This window comes from Phasianus colchicus, chromosome 7 (assembly GCF_987193195.1).
Source record: "Phasianus colchicus chromosome 7, bPhaCol1.hap1.1, whole genome shotgun sequence".
Lineage (NCBI taxonomy): Eukaryota > Metazoa > Chordata > Aves > Galliformes > Phasianidae > Phasianus > Phasianus colchicus.
This window is the reverse complement of record NC_143442.1, coordinates 30,031,940-30,045,282: the sequence shown is the minus strand read 5'-3', so window position 1 is coordinate 30,045,282 and position 13,343 is coordinate 30,031,940. Positions and strand designations below refer to the sequence as shown.

The 13,343-nt window shown below is 38.2% G+C and overlaps 1 protein-coding gene across 1 annotated transcript in view; it reads right to left on the bottom strand.

Annotated features, from left to right (window-relative positions):
• Positions 1-13,343, bottom strand: part of COL5A2 (collagen type V alpha 2 chain) — a 150,310-nt gene that overhangs the window by 7,780 nt on the left and 129,187 nt on the right. The window contains exons 35-52 of the mRNA XM_090144596.1: positions 11,578-11,676; positions 10,778-10,885; positions 10,607-10,660; positions 9,717-9,770; positions 9,546-9,599; positions 8,407-8,460; positions 7,528-7,635; positions 7,372-7,425; positions 7,136-7,189; positions 6,039-6,200; positions 5,819-5,926; positions 4,415-4,522; positions 4,232-4,285; positions 3,773-3,880; positions 3,564-3,617; positions 2,237-2,344; positions 1,301-1,354; positions 209-316 (exon numbers count right to left, since the gene is read on the bottom strand). Coding sequence (XP_090000722.1) covers positions 209-316; positions 1,301-1,354; positions 2,237-2,344; positions 3,564-3,617; positions 3,773-3,880; positions 4,232-4,285; positions 4,415-4,522; positions 5,819-5,926; positions 6,039-6,200; positions 7,136-7,189; positions 7,372-7,425; positions 7,528-7,635; positions 8,407-8,460; positions 9,546-9,599; positions 9,717-9,770; positions 10,607-10,660; positions 10,778-10,885; positions 11,578-11,676 — 1,503 coding nt within the window. The remainder of the gene's footprint in view (positions 1-208; positions 317-1,300; positions 1,355-2,236; positions 2,345-3,563; positions 3,618-3,772; positions 3,881-4,231; positions 4,286-4,414; positions 4,523-5,818; positions 5,927-6,038; positions 6,201-7,135; positions 7,190-7,371; positions 7,426-7,527; positions 7,636-8,406; positions 8,461-9,545; positions 9,600-9,716; positions 9,771-10,606; positions 10,661-10,777; positions 10,886-11,577; positions 11,677-13,343) is intronic.

Genomic DNA, 13,343 nt, shown 5'->3' with positions numbered 1-13,343 from the left:
GGGTGATTAAGACAAGGGATGTCAAGAGGTTCAGAAGATAATAAGTGAGATATTAGTCCTTTTGTTGCATGATCACCCCAGTTAGCTGTTGGAGAAACTGTATCCGGTATCACGATGTGTCTGGAGTTTGTGGATGTTTGATAAAGTGCAATGTACAGTGAAAAAAATCTCATTATTTAAAGTAACCTCTCTATTTCCATCAACTTACCTCAGGTCCAGCTTCTCCTACACTTCCTCTAACACCAGGAGGCCCGATTGGCCCTAGTGGTCCAGGACTTCCATCTTTGCCTGAAGGACCAACTGGACCTGGAGGACCCTACATGAAGTTGGAGAAAGAAGAAACCTATTTTAGCACTGAACAGCAAAGTTATACAAAACCACCTTTCTACAAACAATTACAGAATTTCAGAATTGTAGAGGTTGGAATGGACTTCTGGAGCTCCCCCAGTTCAACGCCTCGCTAAAGCATGTCCCCTACAGCAGGTTACATGGGAAAGTTTCTGGGCAGGTTTTGAATATCTCCAGAACAGGAGAATCCACAATCTCTCTGGGCAGCCTGCACTACAGCGTTCTGTAACTCTAAGTGAAAAGTTTTTCCTCATGTTCATATGGAACTATTTGTGTTCCAGTTGCACCTGAAGCTCCTTGTCGCTGGACACCACTGAGAAGAGTCTATTCAGCAAGCAATACAATTATTTGTATTAACAAACTTCAAAAATCATTATTTTTGTTCTCTAATGCTAAAAAGGCAGTTTCTTCCAAAGTCAGTGACCTCAGACAACATACTTTGAGTTCAGTGACTACTTTTGCCTAAAAGATTTAAGCAAGTCCAACTTCAAATGCTACATCTTAGAGCAGCCACTGTATGCCCACATTCATACAGACCCAGAGACATCCTGTTACTCAAGAACATACAAAGAATCATATTTCTCCTTTATCACAGGTCAGTGATACCTCTCCAGGGTATAGGAAAGTCCAAACAGTAGAACTGCACATATGTGCTTTTGCATCAGATGTAGCATAAGTGTCTGTATAAAGAGATTGCAGATTCATAGTTATCCTGAACTTTTCATCTAGCTCTCTTCATCTAACTTTCTTTTCCTAGCTATTTTCATCTAACTACATTTTATGTTAAGCCTCATTTATTTAGCAAGGTATCGTCTCTCAGCAAAAGATATGGCAGTAAACACATAATATTGAAATCAATAAAAGCCAGTTAATTAAAAACAAAACTCAAATAGAGACCTAACTGTGGAAAAAACAAATGGGAAAAAGTCCCAGTCTGAATCTTTATACTCACCCGAGGACCAAATGGGCCTGGAATGCCAGGACTGCCCTGTTCACCAATAGGGCCCTAAACAGAAGAAGAAATTATCTTTATAATTGTGATATTTAAAACACGTTCTTCTAGCCTTAAAAAGACACTGTGCAATACAGACCTTTATATGTGAATAAATTTATATTATATTTTAACAAGGGTAAGTACCCTTCCCTATCCTGATTAGTTTTCATCTTATTCTCTTTTTCACAAAGACATGGCAACAGCAATCTCAATTCAAATGAATAGAAGAATGGTGCTTTGGTACTGATAAAGTTGTTTCTGCAGAACAGGCTTGCTTCATGTCATTTACAATCAGTGCTATTATCAAGTCCAAAGATGCTTTAGGTGGTGCTTTATTTTTTATTTTTGTGCTTTATTTTTTATTGTTTTGGTGGGCTTTTTTTGATCGACTCTTTGCTTACTGGTTAAAACATTCAGCTCTTACACAGGATCAGTGACCAGCTGTCAAAAAATTAATTTTCCATTTTATTTCCAATCAACTGCTACTGAATTCATGAAGTTCTTACAAGTACTGGAGAGAAAGAGACTGTCATAGTCCTCACGAGATTTTGGATTTGATTTTCTGACTGTTAAAATACACCAGCAAAAAAAATACTCCGTGTTCTAATGTAATTACCCAAAGGGACCAAATTCTGAATAGTAGAGCGCAGTTCTCGCAAAGCAAAGGTTTACTTCACTACAAAGTAGTATTGTAATATTGCAATAAAAATAATTAGCAAGTGCAGACAGACAGGCCACCCAAAAATACCTAATGAGGAAAAAAAACAAAAACAAAAACAGAACTTTTGGTTTTGTTCTTCCTTTGTGAGTTTTTGTTGTTGTTTTTTAATATGTTTCTAACACATGGTTTAACTGCCATAGAAATATGATTACAGTATGAACAAAACAACTTACAGGAGGACCAGGAAGACCTTGAAGCCCAGTGAAACCTCGGTGTCCTTTCTGGCCCCTGTCACCTCGATCTCCATTGTCACCTTTGTCACCACGAGGCCCTTGGGGACCCTGTAACAACCAGTAATTAAATGTAAAATTCCAAACTGGGAAACAAAAAAAAAAAAAACAAACAAAAAAATCCCACTCATTTTCTTCTAGGTGCTGCATTCAGAACACCTTCACTTCTACAGATAAAAAGAATATGATGCTGAGGCAGCTCCAAGAATTGTAATTGTTACCAAAGTAATAAGCAAACATTTACAAAAAACTGTGTTATACTTAATTACAAGTGTGATAGGCTTAGTCTACTTAACTTCATAATACAGTTAAAAAAGAATAAAAAAACCGTAATAATAATAGTAAATAAATTATACCATGAAATTAACACTGAGAAACATCTTTGTCTTACTGAATATAGAAAATTATTTCCATGGGCAAGACTGAAGTATTACGAACCTTTCACAGGCTTGTAACAATAAACAGAAAGCCTCTGTGTTGCACTTTCAATTCTTGAAACTCCTTTTACCTTCGTTATGATTGAAGTACAAGTGAAGTTACACTGCCTAACTGCAGACAACAGTGTTTGGGCTCCCTGGTGCAAATGGCTGGGTTCTCCTGCTATCAATTTCATTCTTGTCATTTTAGATTGAAAATTTCCATAGTAATTAAAGAATCATCAAAAAAAATGGCTCATGCTCTCAGTTCCATATTTCTTATCACAAGTTTCATGCTAAATTTCTCAGTGCCAAATACCAAATAGTTTATCAATGGCATCATTATCACTAACTACTCAATAAACATTTCTTTCACTCATATGACTTCTGCTTAGGGTCTGGACAACATTCTTTCAATTTCCCAAGTTTGCAATTCATTTTTCTCCAATGTTGGATTATAAAAGAATTATGTAACACAAAAAGATGGGGTCTGTTTGCTTTTCTATTGGATTGAATTCAGATTCTTCTAAGCAGAATAAGGCAGTTTCATGGGAACAGGTGATTTTCTTTTTTTTTTTGTCTTTGATATTTCTGCCATTTTGATCTAATAGTCTGCCTTTAGCATTCATTTCTGCTCTCCTAATGTGAATTGCCAGACAGATCATAGCCAACTACTAACTTAGGTCTACCATGCTCTGGACAGCATCACGCTCCAAAAAGACTTCAAAAGCATTTGGAAATCAAAGCACTTAATGTTGAAGCTTTGCTCAGTATTCTGATTCGGGCTTTGTTTCTCACGCTCAGTCCTGTTAAAAGTATTTCAGATAAAACCATAGAGATCAGGGAAAACTTACAGGCAAACCTCTTTTTCCTGCACGGCCTGGGGGACCCACTGGCCCTCGAGAACCCTAAAAGATTGCACAGAGAGGACATGTGAATCAGTCCACAAAAGTAGACACAATACCATATTTTTTTATTATTATTATATACATTTATATATATATATATAAATAAAAAAATAACAAATTATTAAAACCAAAACAAAACAAAACAAGTCACTTACAGTTTCACCTCTTTGACCTGCATCTCCTGGAGGTCCAACAGGACCTGGAGTTCCAGGACCTCCTGGAGAACCAGGTAAGCCTGCAGGGCCAGGCTCACCACGATCACCCTGCAAAACGTAATTTCAATATTATTTATCTGAAGAGAATGAAAGTAAACTAAAACAATAAGTTAGCATTCTCAATTTATTTTCCCCAAAGCAATGAGACATTAGCATTCCTAATCTATTTTCTCATAACTGCGATCTACAAAGATATTCATTCTGTAAGAACTCAAGTCTGAGTTTCCAGGGACAGGTGTTCTTAGCCACGTGTCAATTTTGAGAGAATCTTCTTACTCAAAGATGTAATATGCTTTTGAAGTAAATTCTTCATCCCAGTTAACTGAATGAAAAAAACAAAACCGCTAAAAAAACAATAAAATTGAGATTTACAGGTTTAAGAAAATAACTTATTCTTACACGCTCTCCAACAGCTCCATCTCGTCCTGGAGTACCATCATTACCAGCAGGTCCCTAGAGTTATGAAACATATATGGCCATTGATTAGCTCCATAATCTCACACTTACACACGACAAACTAAAAATTTGTCTTTCTGTTCTTTTGGTTTTTTTTCCTGCATATTCCTAGGCTCTAATACTTACTTCTGGACCAGCTTCCCCTACAGGTCCAGTGGCACCAGACTGGCCAATAGGTCCTGGGGGACCTTTATCACCCGGTGGCCCTGTGGGACCTTGTTTTCCTGGTGTACCCTAAAAGAAATGAGAAATGCCACATCAACATTTTAATCACTGAAAGAAGAAAGCACAAGAAAAATAATGCCTATAAGACACTGCTCATGAATCTGAACTACCCTCAACATTTTTGTCTTCCTAAAACTGAAAATTAAGGACAGTATTTGTAGTGGAAACCTAAGCCACAGCTTGAACCAGTGCTTGAGCCTGGTGGGAAGGCAGAGCCAACCCAGGAGAGCTCAGGTGCATGCAATGCATCTGAGTAACAGGAAGGGCTGGAGCCAGGATAGACCCTCTCCCAGACTTCCTTTCAGGGTCAGCAGTGGAGGCAAGAGAATCTTGACAAAGATCCCTGCATATCTGTGACCTCCCAAGGGTAAGCAAATTCTTTCCTTTGTTTCTACTTACGTGGCTGCCGCATTTGGGCATATCCTCACTTGTTGCAGCTTAGGACTTTGCCACGTCCTGCTATTATTGCCATGCTTTCCATTGAGTTATAGCATTTTAGTATTCTAATAGATTTTTAATAATATTTCATATACTGCAATATTTTTAAGCAACTTATTTGTGTTACTCACTTTTAAATAGGGTTATACTGACTAAAAGCTTCACTTGACATTAGTCTGTCTAGGAGCAGATCATTAATATGCAATTTCTTTGTCAATGTTTTATGGCCTTATCCTCAGCAGAGAAAGTTTTCCCAACACTGGAAAAATGCAATGAGCTTTGAATCAATTTACACCAAAGCATTCTTTTAACCTGGAATAGTTGTCAAACTATAAAGTGATTTTGTGGATCCAGCACTAGTGACAGAACTTCCATACTACCATTTTTATTGATACTTTATTTAATATTTTTGTCTCCTGGATAATTAGGCTTTTTAATAAATACCTCTAAATACTACAATGAAGTAAAGAGCACAAATGGCAACTGGGAATCTTGTAGTTCACAATTTAGGAAATAGCAGTTACAGAAACATTTACTCACATTCAAGTGACTTTTGGACACCTAAGTGTATAGTCTCAGGTGTCTTTTTCAAATATCTAGTTTCAAGTCAAATAAGAATACTTTAGCCAGATGCCTTAGCACATAACCCACTTACTCTTAATTCAAATTCAGGTTATCCAATAAATCAGAAATATCATCTCCCACTCATACACTTTTATGAGATTTAGTTATTTGCTATTCTCTCTACATTCACTCCAGGAATTTATGTTTTCCAGTTTTCTCTTCACATTATGGTGTACTAAGCTCTCATCCCACAAAGACGATAAGAACATTCAAGGTTGGCATATCAGTTTGGCTGTTACTTACTGCAGGACCTGGCAGTCCTGGCATGCCTCTTTCCCCTCGCTGTCCTGGCATACCAACGATACCTCTTTGACCAGTAGTTCCTGCTGGACCTGGGGGGCCATCTGGACCCTGAAATTCACAGGAGATGAAATGATGCTACCATAATTTCTGTAGCAATAACATGACAAGACCAAGCTTAGAATTAGTTGAGGGAGAAGTAATGACATGAAGAAGGACATACCGGTTGCCCATCTTCCCCTGCATCACCCTTGTCTCCAGGACCACCAGGAGGCCCGGCTGGTCCTCGATCACCCACACGACCATGAGAACCAGGATCACCTCGAAGACCTGGGGGACCTTCTTTTCCTGGCTCACCAACAGGCCCAGCAGGCCCTGGAGCTCCCTAGTAAGATTTAAAAACTTTGTTACAATGGACATTATTCTATCAGGACAAATAACCACCAAGGACTGTTCTTTTTATCAACTTTAAATATGAACTCAGGGAGGAAGAACGTGTGACAGAGCACAGACATAGTATAATCTCACGTACAGCGGTGCTAAACTCCCAGGGTTTTAAAGTTATATCTATGCTCAAGCCTTCTTTCTCATCCCATCACAATTTCAAATCCCTCCTTTAAAAGGCACTTTTTTTTTTTTTTTTTTAAAACTTCTACTATACAACTACTGCTAGAACATTCTTTGGCCAGGGGTTCAATATCAAACACAAGTTCACGTTCAATGTTTTGAGTCATATGGTCCAAAAGAGTGCTGTCACCAGCCTTCATTCATTTCTCAAATACCTTTAAAGGAATTCACATTCATATTAGGTTTTCCATAAACTTCACCTTTGGGCAAACTCACCACAACTGCCATTTATTTCATGCTAAAATTACTCTGTGAAGATGAATCTTCACTTGTTGATCCACAGCTAAGTTTTCTTTTTTACTTGAGAGTTTCTAAGAACGTTTACACACGAGAGATTTGGGTTTGTGTTTTAATTTTAATGGATCTCATGAGTAACTCCACTAATGAGAAACTAGTAGAGCTTTTTTTCCAAAAACTCTCCTAACCTCAGTCACCCCTGAAGAAAAAAAAAAAAAAAAAGAACAAAAGATAAGATTGTCACTTCATTAACCCTGCAGAGTAGTTTGAGAAGCTAATGCGAAGTCTAACTAAACGCTACTTAATCCAGTGAAGTCACAGAAGCCAGTGTTGACAAACTGCTCTCTTTCATAGCATCACATGATAAACATTGCTTCATGCTTCACACTATTTTATTCAAATGTTCAATGACTGAGTTATAATATACATCTATTACTGAAATGTCAATTGACTTACAGTAGGTCCAGGAGGTCCAACTCTTCCAGCAGATCCTGGGAATCCAGTAGCACCCTAAAACATATTTTAACACCAACTTTATAAAAGAAACACAGCACTGAAATTACCTGAAGAGCTCTTAACCAAATTAGTGAAACTGCAAAATGCAAGCTGAGATGAGGAATAGCACACACATTGCATACAGTTGTCATGTTAGATTGTCTGCAGTTACCTCACAAAAAATAAAATCTACTTACAGGGGGACCCTGAGTTCCTCGACCACCTTTCAGACCAGGAACACCTGAAGGACCCTAAGAGGAAAGGAGAAAAAGAGGAGTGACGGTGAACACTCAGAAGACTTTAAGCAGGATCAATCTGTGACACTATTCTCTGATGATCCTACTTCTACTTACTGGTGGACCAGGAGATCCAGCAAGCCCCTGAGGTCCTGGAGATCCAGCATCTCCTTTCTGTCCAGGTTCCCCAGGTTCACCTTTCACACCCGGCTGACCATCAGGGCCCTATAAGAAATCATATTATAGAAGAAGCACCAGAACAGAGAATACCACATCCTTCTAACCTAACAGGTCACTTTGCAGAGAACATCTAGAAAGCAAAATAAAACATAAAATAAAACAGTGCATTTGCTCAATAGGTAAATTCAAGGGAAATGTAATCATTCACCACAGTCTGCAGAAGATGACATGTGGTTTTCTGAAAACTCTGTGAAGCCAGAATTTCCATTAAAAATATTTTTTAATTAATATTTTTATTTCTTTAGATTTTGTATTTTCCTCAGAACCTGTTCCATTTGTAAAAGAAAGTGAACCGACATTCTTTTTCCAGTCTTTTCTTCCCAACAGGGAAAGCAGGCACCTAATTCCTTGTGAGGCAAAGTTTGAGGTATTCACTGAAAAATCTCACAAATTTTCTATTTATTCCATGAATTCATACCATCCCCCACTAGTCACAGAGTAAATTTTGCTACCTTCAGTAGATGACACTTCTCAATCTGTTTCGTTTTAATCTCAAAGGAACAACTAAGTGTATTCATGAAATATGAAATCCGGTGAAAAATTACATCACCTTTTGAACAAAGCTATTTTTCAATCATCTAGGGTATTCATTGGCCTTCCTCACTACTTTGTATAACGATGGGAAAAAGAAACAGATCCTTTTCCAACAAAAACGTGACTGACGTTCCAAAACACTGCAGTATTATTCATAATGAAATAAACTAAATAAGTCAAAGCATGACTAAAAGAAACTCATTAGTGTTACGAAACACATACCGGAGGACCGGCAAAACCAACAGCACCAGTTGGGCCATTTTCTCCTCGAGAACCCTATTTTAAAAAAAAGAGTAATTGTAAGTAAAATAAACGTCTGTTTATATACAGTAATTTTTGTAGGCAAATAAAGAAGAAAGCAAGTTAGCTATTTACTATTGTGTGATTATATTCTTGCTCTATTAATCCGAATCAAATGATCATTTAATCACACAATAAAAGATGCTAACTATGACAATAAGGCCTGCCCTGTGGTCAAGACTACATAAACTTTTGGAATTTAGAGACAAAAGACATATACAAACAGTAGAACAACAATAGGAGAAATTCTGCTCACTCACAGCCACTTCCATTAGTAGCAGGATTAGCTAATAACACATTCTAAAGAATTTACTATTCCAATCAGATACATCTGGGGAAAAAAACTACTAACAATTCAAAGATACGCTCCTGAGCAAGATCAGAATGGGCTGTGAACTGCTTCAGCTGGTCTTTTCACATAATGTTTGTTTGCAAAGGGAGGAGTTGAAGGCTGCCAAGCTCCAGCACTCCCCAGAGGGGTGCAAGCTGTTTCAATTTATACTAGGATTGAGATTGTTCTGATTTATGACAGAGACATAATCAATTCCAATTGGTATGAAGAATCTAGATGGGCTGAGGTTCTAACTCCTTTGTCATCCAAGCCAACTAACAAGACATCTAAATCACAAATAAAAGGAAGAATAGATGAAAAGAATTAACACTTTTGGATGAATCAAGATATATCTCTGTGCTTTGTCCTTCTAAGCAATTTTTTGAATACAGTAATATCTAGAATTGGCAATCTTTTAAAAAGACTTAAATGATTAGAAGTAGTGCTATACTTTCAGAATCGAGGTAAATGAGGGTAACTCTAAGTAAAGATTGCCCTAAAACAAGTACAAGACAGAAGAACGAGACCTGGAAACACTTTTGCAAGTGCAATATCAAGACAGGAATTACACAAATTGGCTAAAAAAAAAAAAAAAAAAAGAAAGAAAGAAAGAAAAGAAAAACTGGAAAATATTCAAGAAAATGATACAAATGCCCAAAAGCTTGGATCAGAATTAAATATTTGTAATATTTGTTAACTCATGCCAGGTAACAACCGAACATTTACTCACAGGGTTTCCACGAGAACCGGGAGGACCAACTAGACCTCGAGGACCTGGTTCACCCTTAAGATAAAATTTTAAGTTAGTTCCCAATAACTTATCGGATGAGTAGCAAAAACGCCAATAAAACATGATGATACTAAGAAACTTGAGTAAGGAATGGCATGAAAATCTCTTTACCTTTTCTCCAGTGGACCCTGCTGGACCCATTGGGCCTATTGGACCAGGAAGACCCTTTTGAACAAATTAAGTAGAAAGAAAGTTAGAAAAGTGATGCTTCAAATTGTTATTTCAAAACCTGATACTATTTCCATTATTTCTTCTTTCCTTTAAATTCTTCTTTCTGTCTGAAAACTTATTGTGTCCTCCATACCTAAAATTCACTTGCATTTCTTTTCGCAGTGACAAAAGTTCTGTATCTCTGTAGTCTTGCTTTCCTTAATTCTCTGCTTCTTCACTAACTTCAACTTCTCCTTCGCAGCATTTATGAATAAGGCCAATGATAAAAAACAGAATACCAGCCCTGGCTTTATTTTGCATTCTCAGGAAGAAATTAAGTCCTTTTTTACGCACTTAATGCAGAAGACATTAATATCTTTTATCCTAATTGTTCACGCTTTAATTTTAAAGCATCTATCATTACTTTGGAAGATTCATATACATCTTGTACACTCCTCTAAAGCATACTTTCTCTCTTCATGGCATAGTTAGGCAAGTGAATTCCAATCTCTCCATCCAAACTGATCAATTACGCTTGATGATTCTCCAGCACTAACTTTTGCTTCCTTGTGTATCTAAAAATCTCAAATTAACACGTTACTTCTGTGAATCTTTACCATTAAAATCTCAACTCCAATGATCTATTATACAAAATATGGGCTTGAAATAGGCATACAAGTACACTATGCACAGTTGTCTCACAAAACTCGACCACAGTTGAAGCATCAGAGGAAATGCCTCAATTCATTATATCTCCAACTTGAGTAGAGTTTAACTCTGAGTAGCCCCTAACACAGTAAACAAACTTCTGTGTGGAGGGCAGATATTAAAAGAGTTACAGATTTACTTACTCTTGCCCCATCATTGCCAGCAGTACCTTCAGCACCTTTCTCACCTATACCGCCCTATGAAAAAAACCCAGAAACTCCAAGTTATGACATGAATGCTGAATAGTTCATGCTATTGCACAAATACAATATTAAGTGACGGGTGATTCTACATGTCACAACAAGAGTACTTACTCTGTCACCCTTTGGACCAGGAGTTCCAGCAATCCCTCTTTCTCCAGGCATACCTTGAAGACCCGGTGGGCCTGGATCACCAGGTGTCCCACTAGGACCTGGGCTTCCCTGAAATGAATAAAGTGCAAGTTATTGTTGATTCATCTGAGAAGTATCTTTGTCTCTAGGCTGCAGAACACGCTGTGCCTGTGTCGAAGTCTCTGGGGTACAGTATTAAGTAATAATTTTCTCTTAAATTTTGAACTTATTCATGTCCAAATACTTCTCATTTCCCAAAGTGTTCCTCAGGAAATTCAACTGTAATACCATAGACCTTCCAAACGTATTAGCATGTAATCATACCAGTGCATATTGGTGGTTAGAACAGGCAAAAAAAAAAAAAAGCAGCTTGGGCTTCTCTCTGCCTTTACCCTGATGCTTCATAGTTTATTATACAAAGTAGCAGGTAGAAGCAACAGGGGGCAGAGATGTTCTATTTATGCTTAGTTTGTCACAGCTCACGTCTATCTACAGATCTCATGTAACTAGTGCGCAAGGACCAATTAAATCAATTGCAGGTGAAGGAAAGATGTGCAGTTTTCAGCATTTACTTTTAAACACTCAGCACTGCCAATTCTCTTACAGTAAACTGATACAGTTCTTCAAACAGAGCCATTATTAGATTTTCTTCTTTTGTAGCTTAGAAATGGCTTTGCCTTGATCTACTGAGAAGTATACACAATAAAAATCTCTCTGCTGCACTTCTGAAAAACAATTACACAAGGCATCAGTTTAGCAACACAAATATCACTGCAGTTTACCTTTGGACCATCAGGACCGTGACCTCCAGCCATACCCTTTTCACCTGAAAGTCCTGATGCACCTGGCTCTCCCCGTTCCCCTGGATTGCCGCGTTCTCCCTATGAAATGGACAATTGTTACTTATTTACTAGTCAGAGCACAATTCTGGTAGCAAAAACCCTAAGTACACTATGAGCACAGAACTACCCATAAAAAAAGAGCCTGTGAACTAATCCTACGAGGGCTGCTCCGAAAGTAACGCCTCCTATTTCATTATGCTGGCCCCCAGTGTTAGAGGCGGATGTTGGTGGCATAGTAGTAGAGGCTGAACCTTTCCACCAGTATCCCGCTACATTTTGTTGCCATGCAGCTAATGGCAGCAGAGGGGCACAGTCTAACAGAATGGCACCTGACGTGGAAGCATGAATGAAGCAAAGGTGTGTCACTGAATTCCTCCATGTGGAAAAAATGGCACACAGTGGCATTCATTGATGCTTCCTGAATGTTTGTGAACACTAAACAGTGGTTGTGGGCGCAACAAGATGGTGGGTGGTGTGTTTCAGCAATGGTAATGTGAAAGATAAGCCATGTTCTGGACAGTCATGTAGTTTCACAGCATGAAATGAAGAGCATATTAATCCGTGCCAACCAGGGGATTATGACCAGGGAGCTGTGCAAAGAGCCAAACGTCAGCTTCAGCGCACTGAAACAATGGTGGTAACATTGGAATATCACAAAGTTTGTGTGAGGTGGTTCCCACAAAGATGGGTACAGAAAGAACACCATATGCAAGTTTGGCAGGACCTATTGAACCAATACGAGACCGATGGTGACAGTTTCCTGGTTCGCATGATCACCAGTGATGAGAATTCATGTCACCACTATGAGCTAGAATCAAAACGGCAGTCCTTGGAGTGATGACATGTGAATTCCCCATGGAATAAAAAGTTCAAGATGCAGCCTTCAGGCTAAAGTGATGTGCACTGTCTTTTGCAATAAGAAAGGAGATTCCTTCAATTTTCAGGAACATTGACAAACCATCAACACTGACCACGACATCATGATGCTGACTAAGCTGAAGGCCCGAACTTTCAGAGTCAGGTCTGAAAAGATGACAATCAGGCCCCATACCAGCATGAAGACTGTGGAGCCAATCTTGGCCGGGCCATTTTATCACGCCCACTGTACAGTCTGGATTTGGTGCCTTCTGACATCCATCTGTTCAGGCCAAGGAAACATGGATGTCATAGGCAACAATTTCCCAGCAACAGTGCCATTATATAGCTTTGAATCAGTGGAGCAACTCTGCTGGTATGGATTTTTATGAGTGCTGCATAAAGACTCTTTTTCATTACTGGTGAAAAATGTATAGCTAATGGCAGCGATTATGTTGAACAATAATATCTTATAGCTGGGAACTTGCCCTTTCAACTAGTGCTGTTTTGCATTTTTTATCTATTGTAGTATCCACAGAAATAAACAGGAAGCATTATATTCAGAGCAATCTACAGAGGAGAATGGATGAAACAAAAAACAGCATTATGTTTTTACTGTTAAAGCATCTCACAGAATCTTCCTTGGCAAAATAGACAACCTTCCACAGACTGTAAACCACATAGTTCACAGAGTTACATCTGTTCACTCAGCAGATATTAATGCTACTTCATGAGGTATGGAACCATTAAAGGTGATCAGTTTTATAGAAAACACATCAACTTTAAATATATCCATGCTTACAATTATTCTACTGGGGACCAGAAAGACAAAACGTTCATTTTGGCTGTCA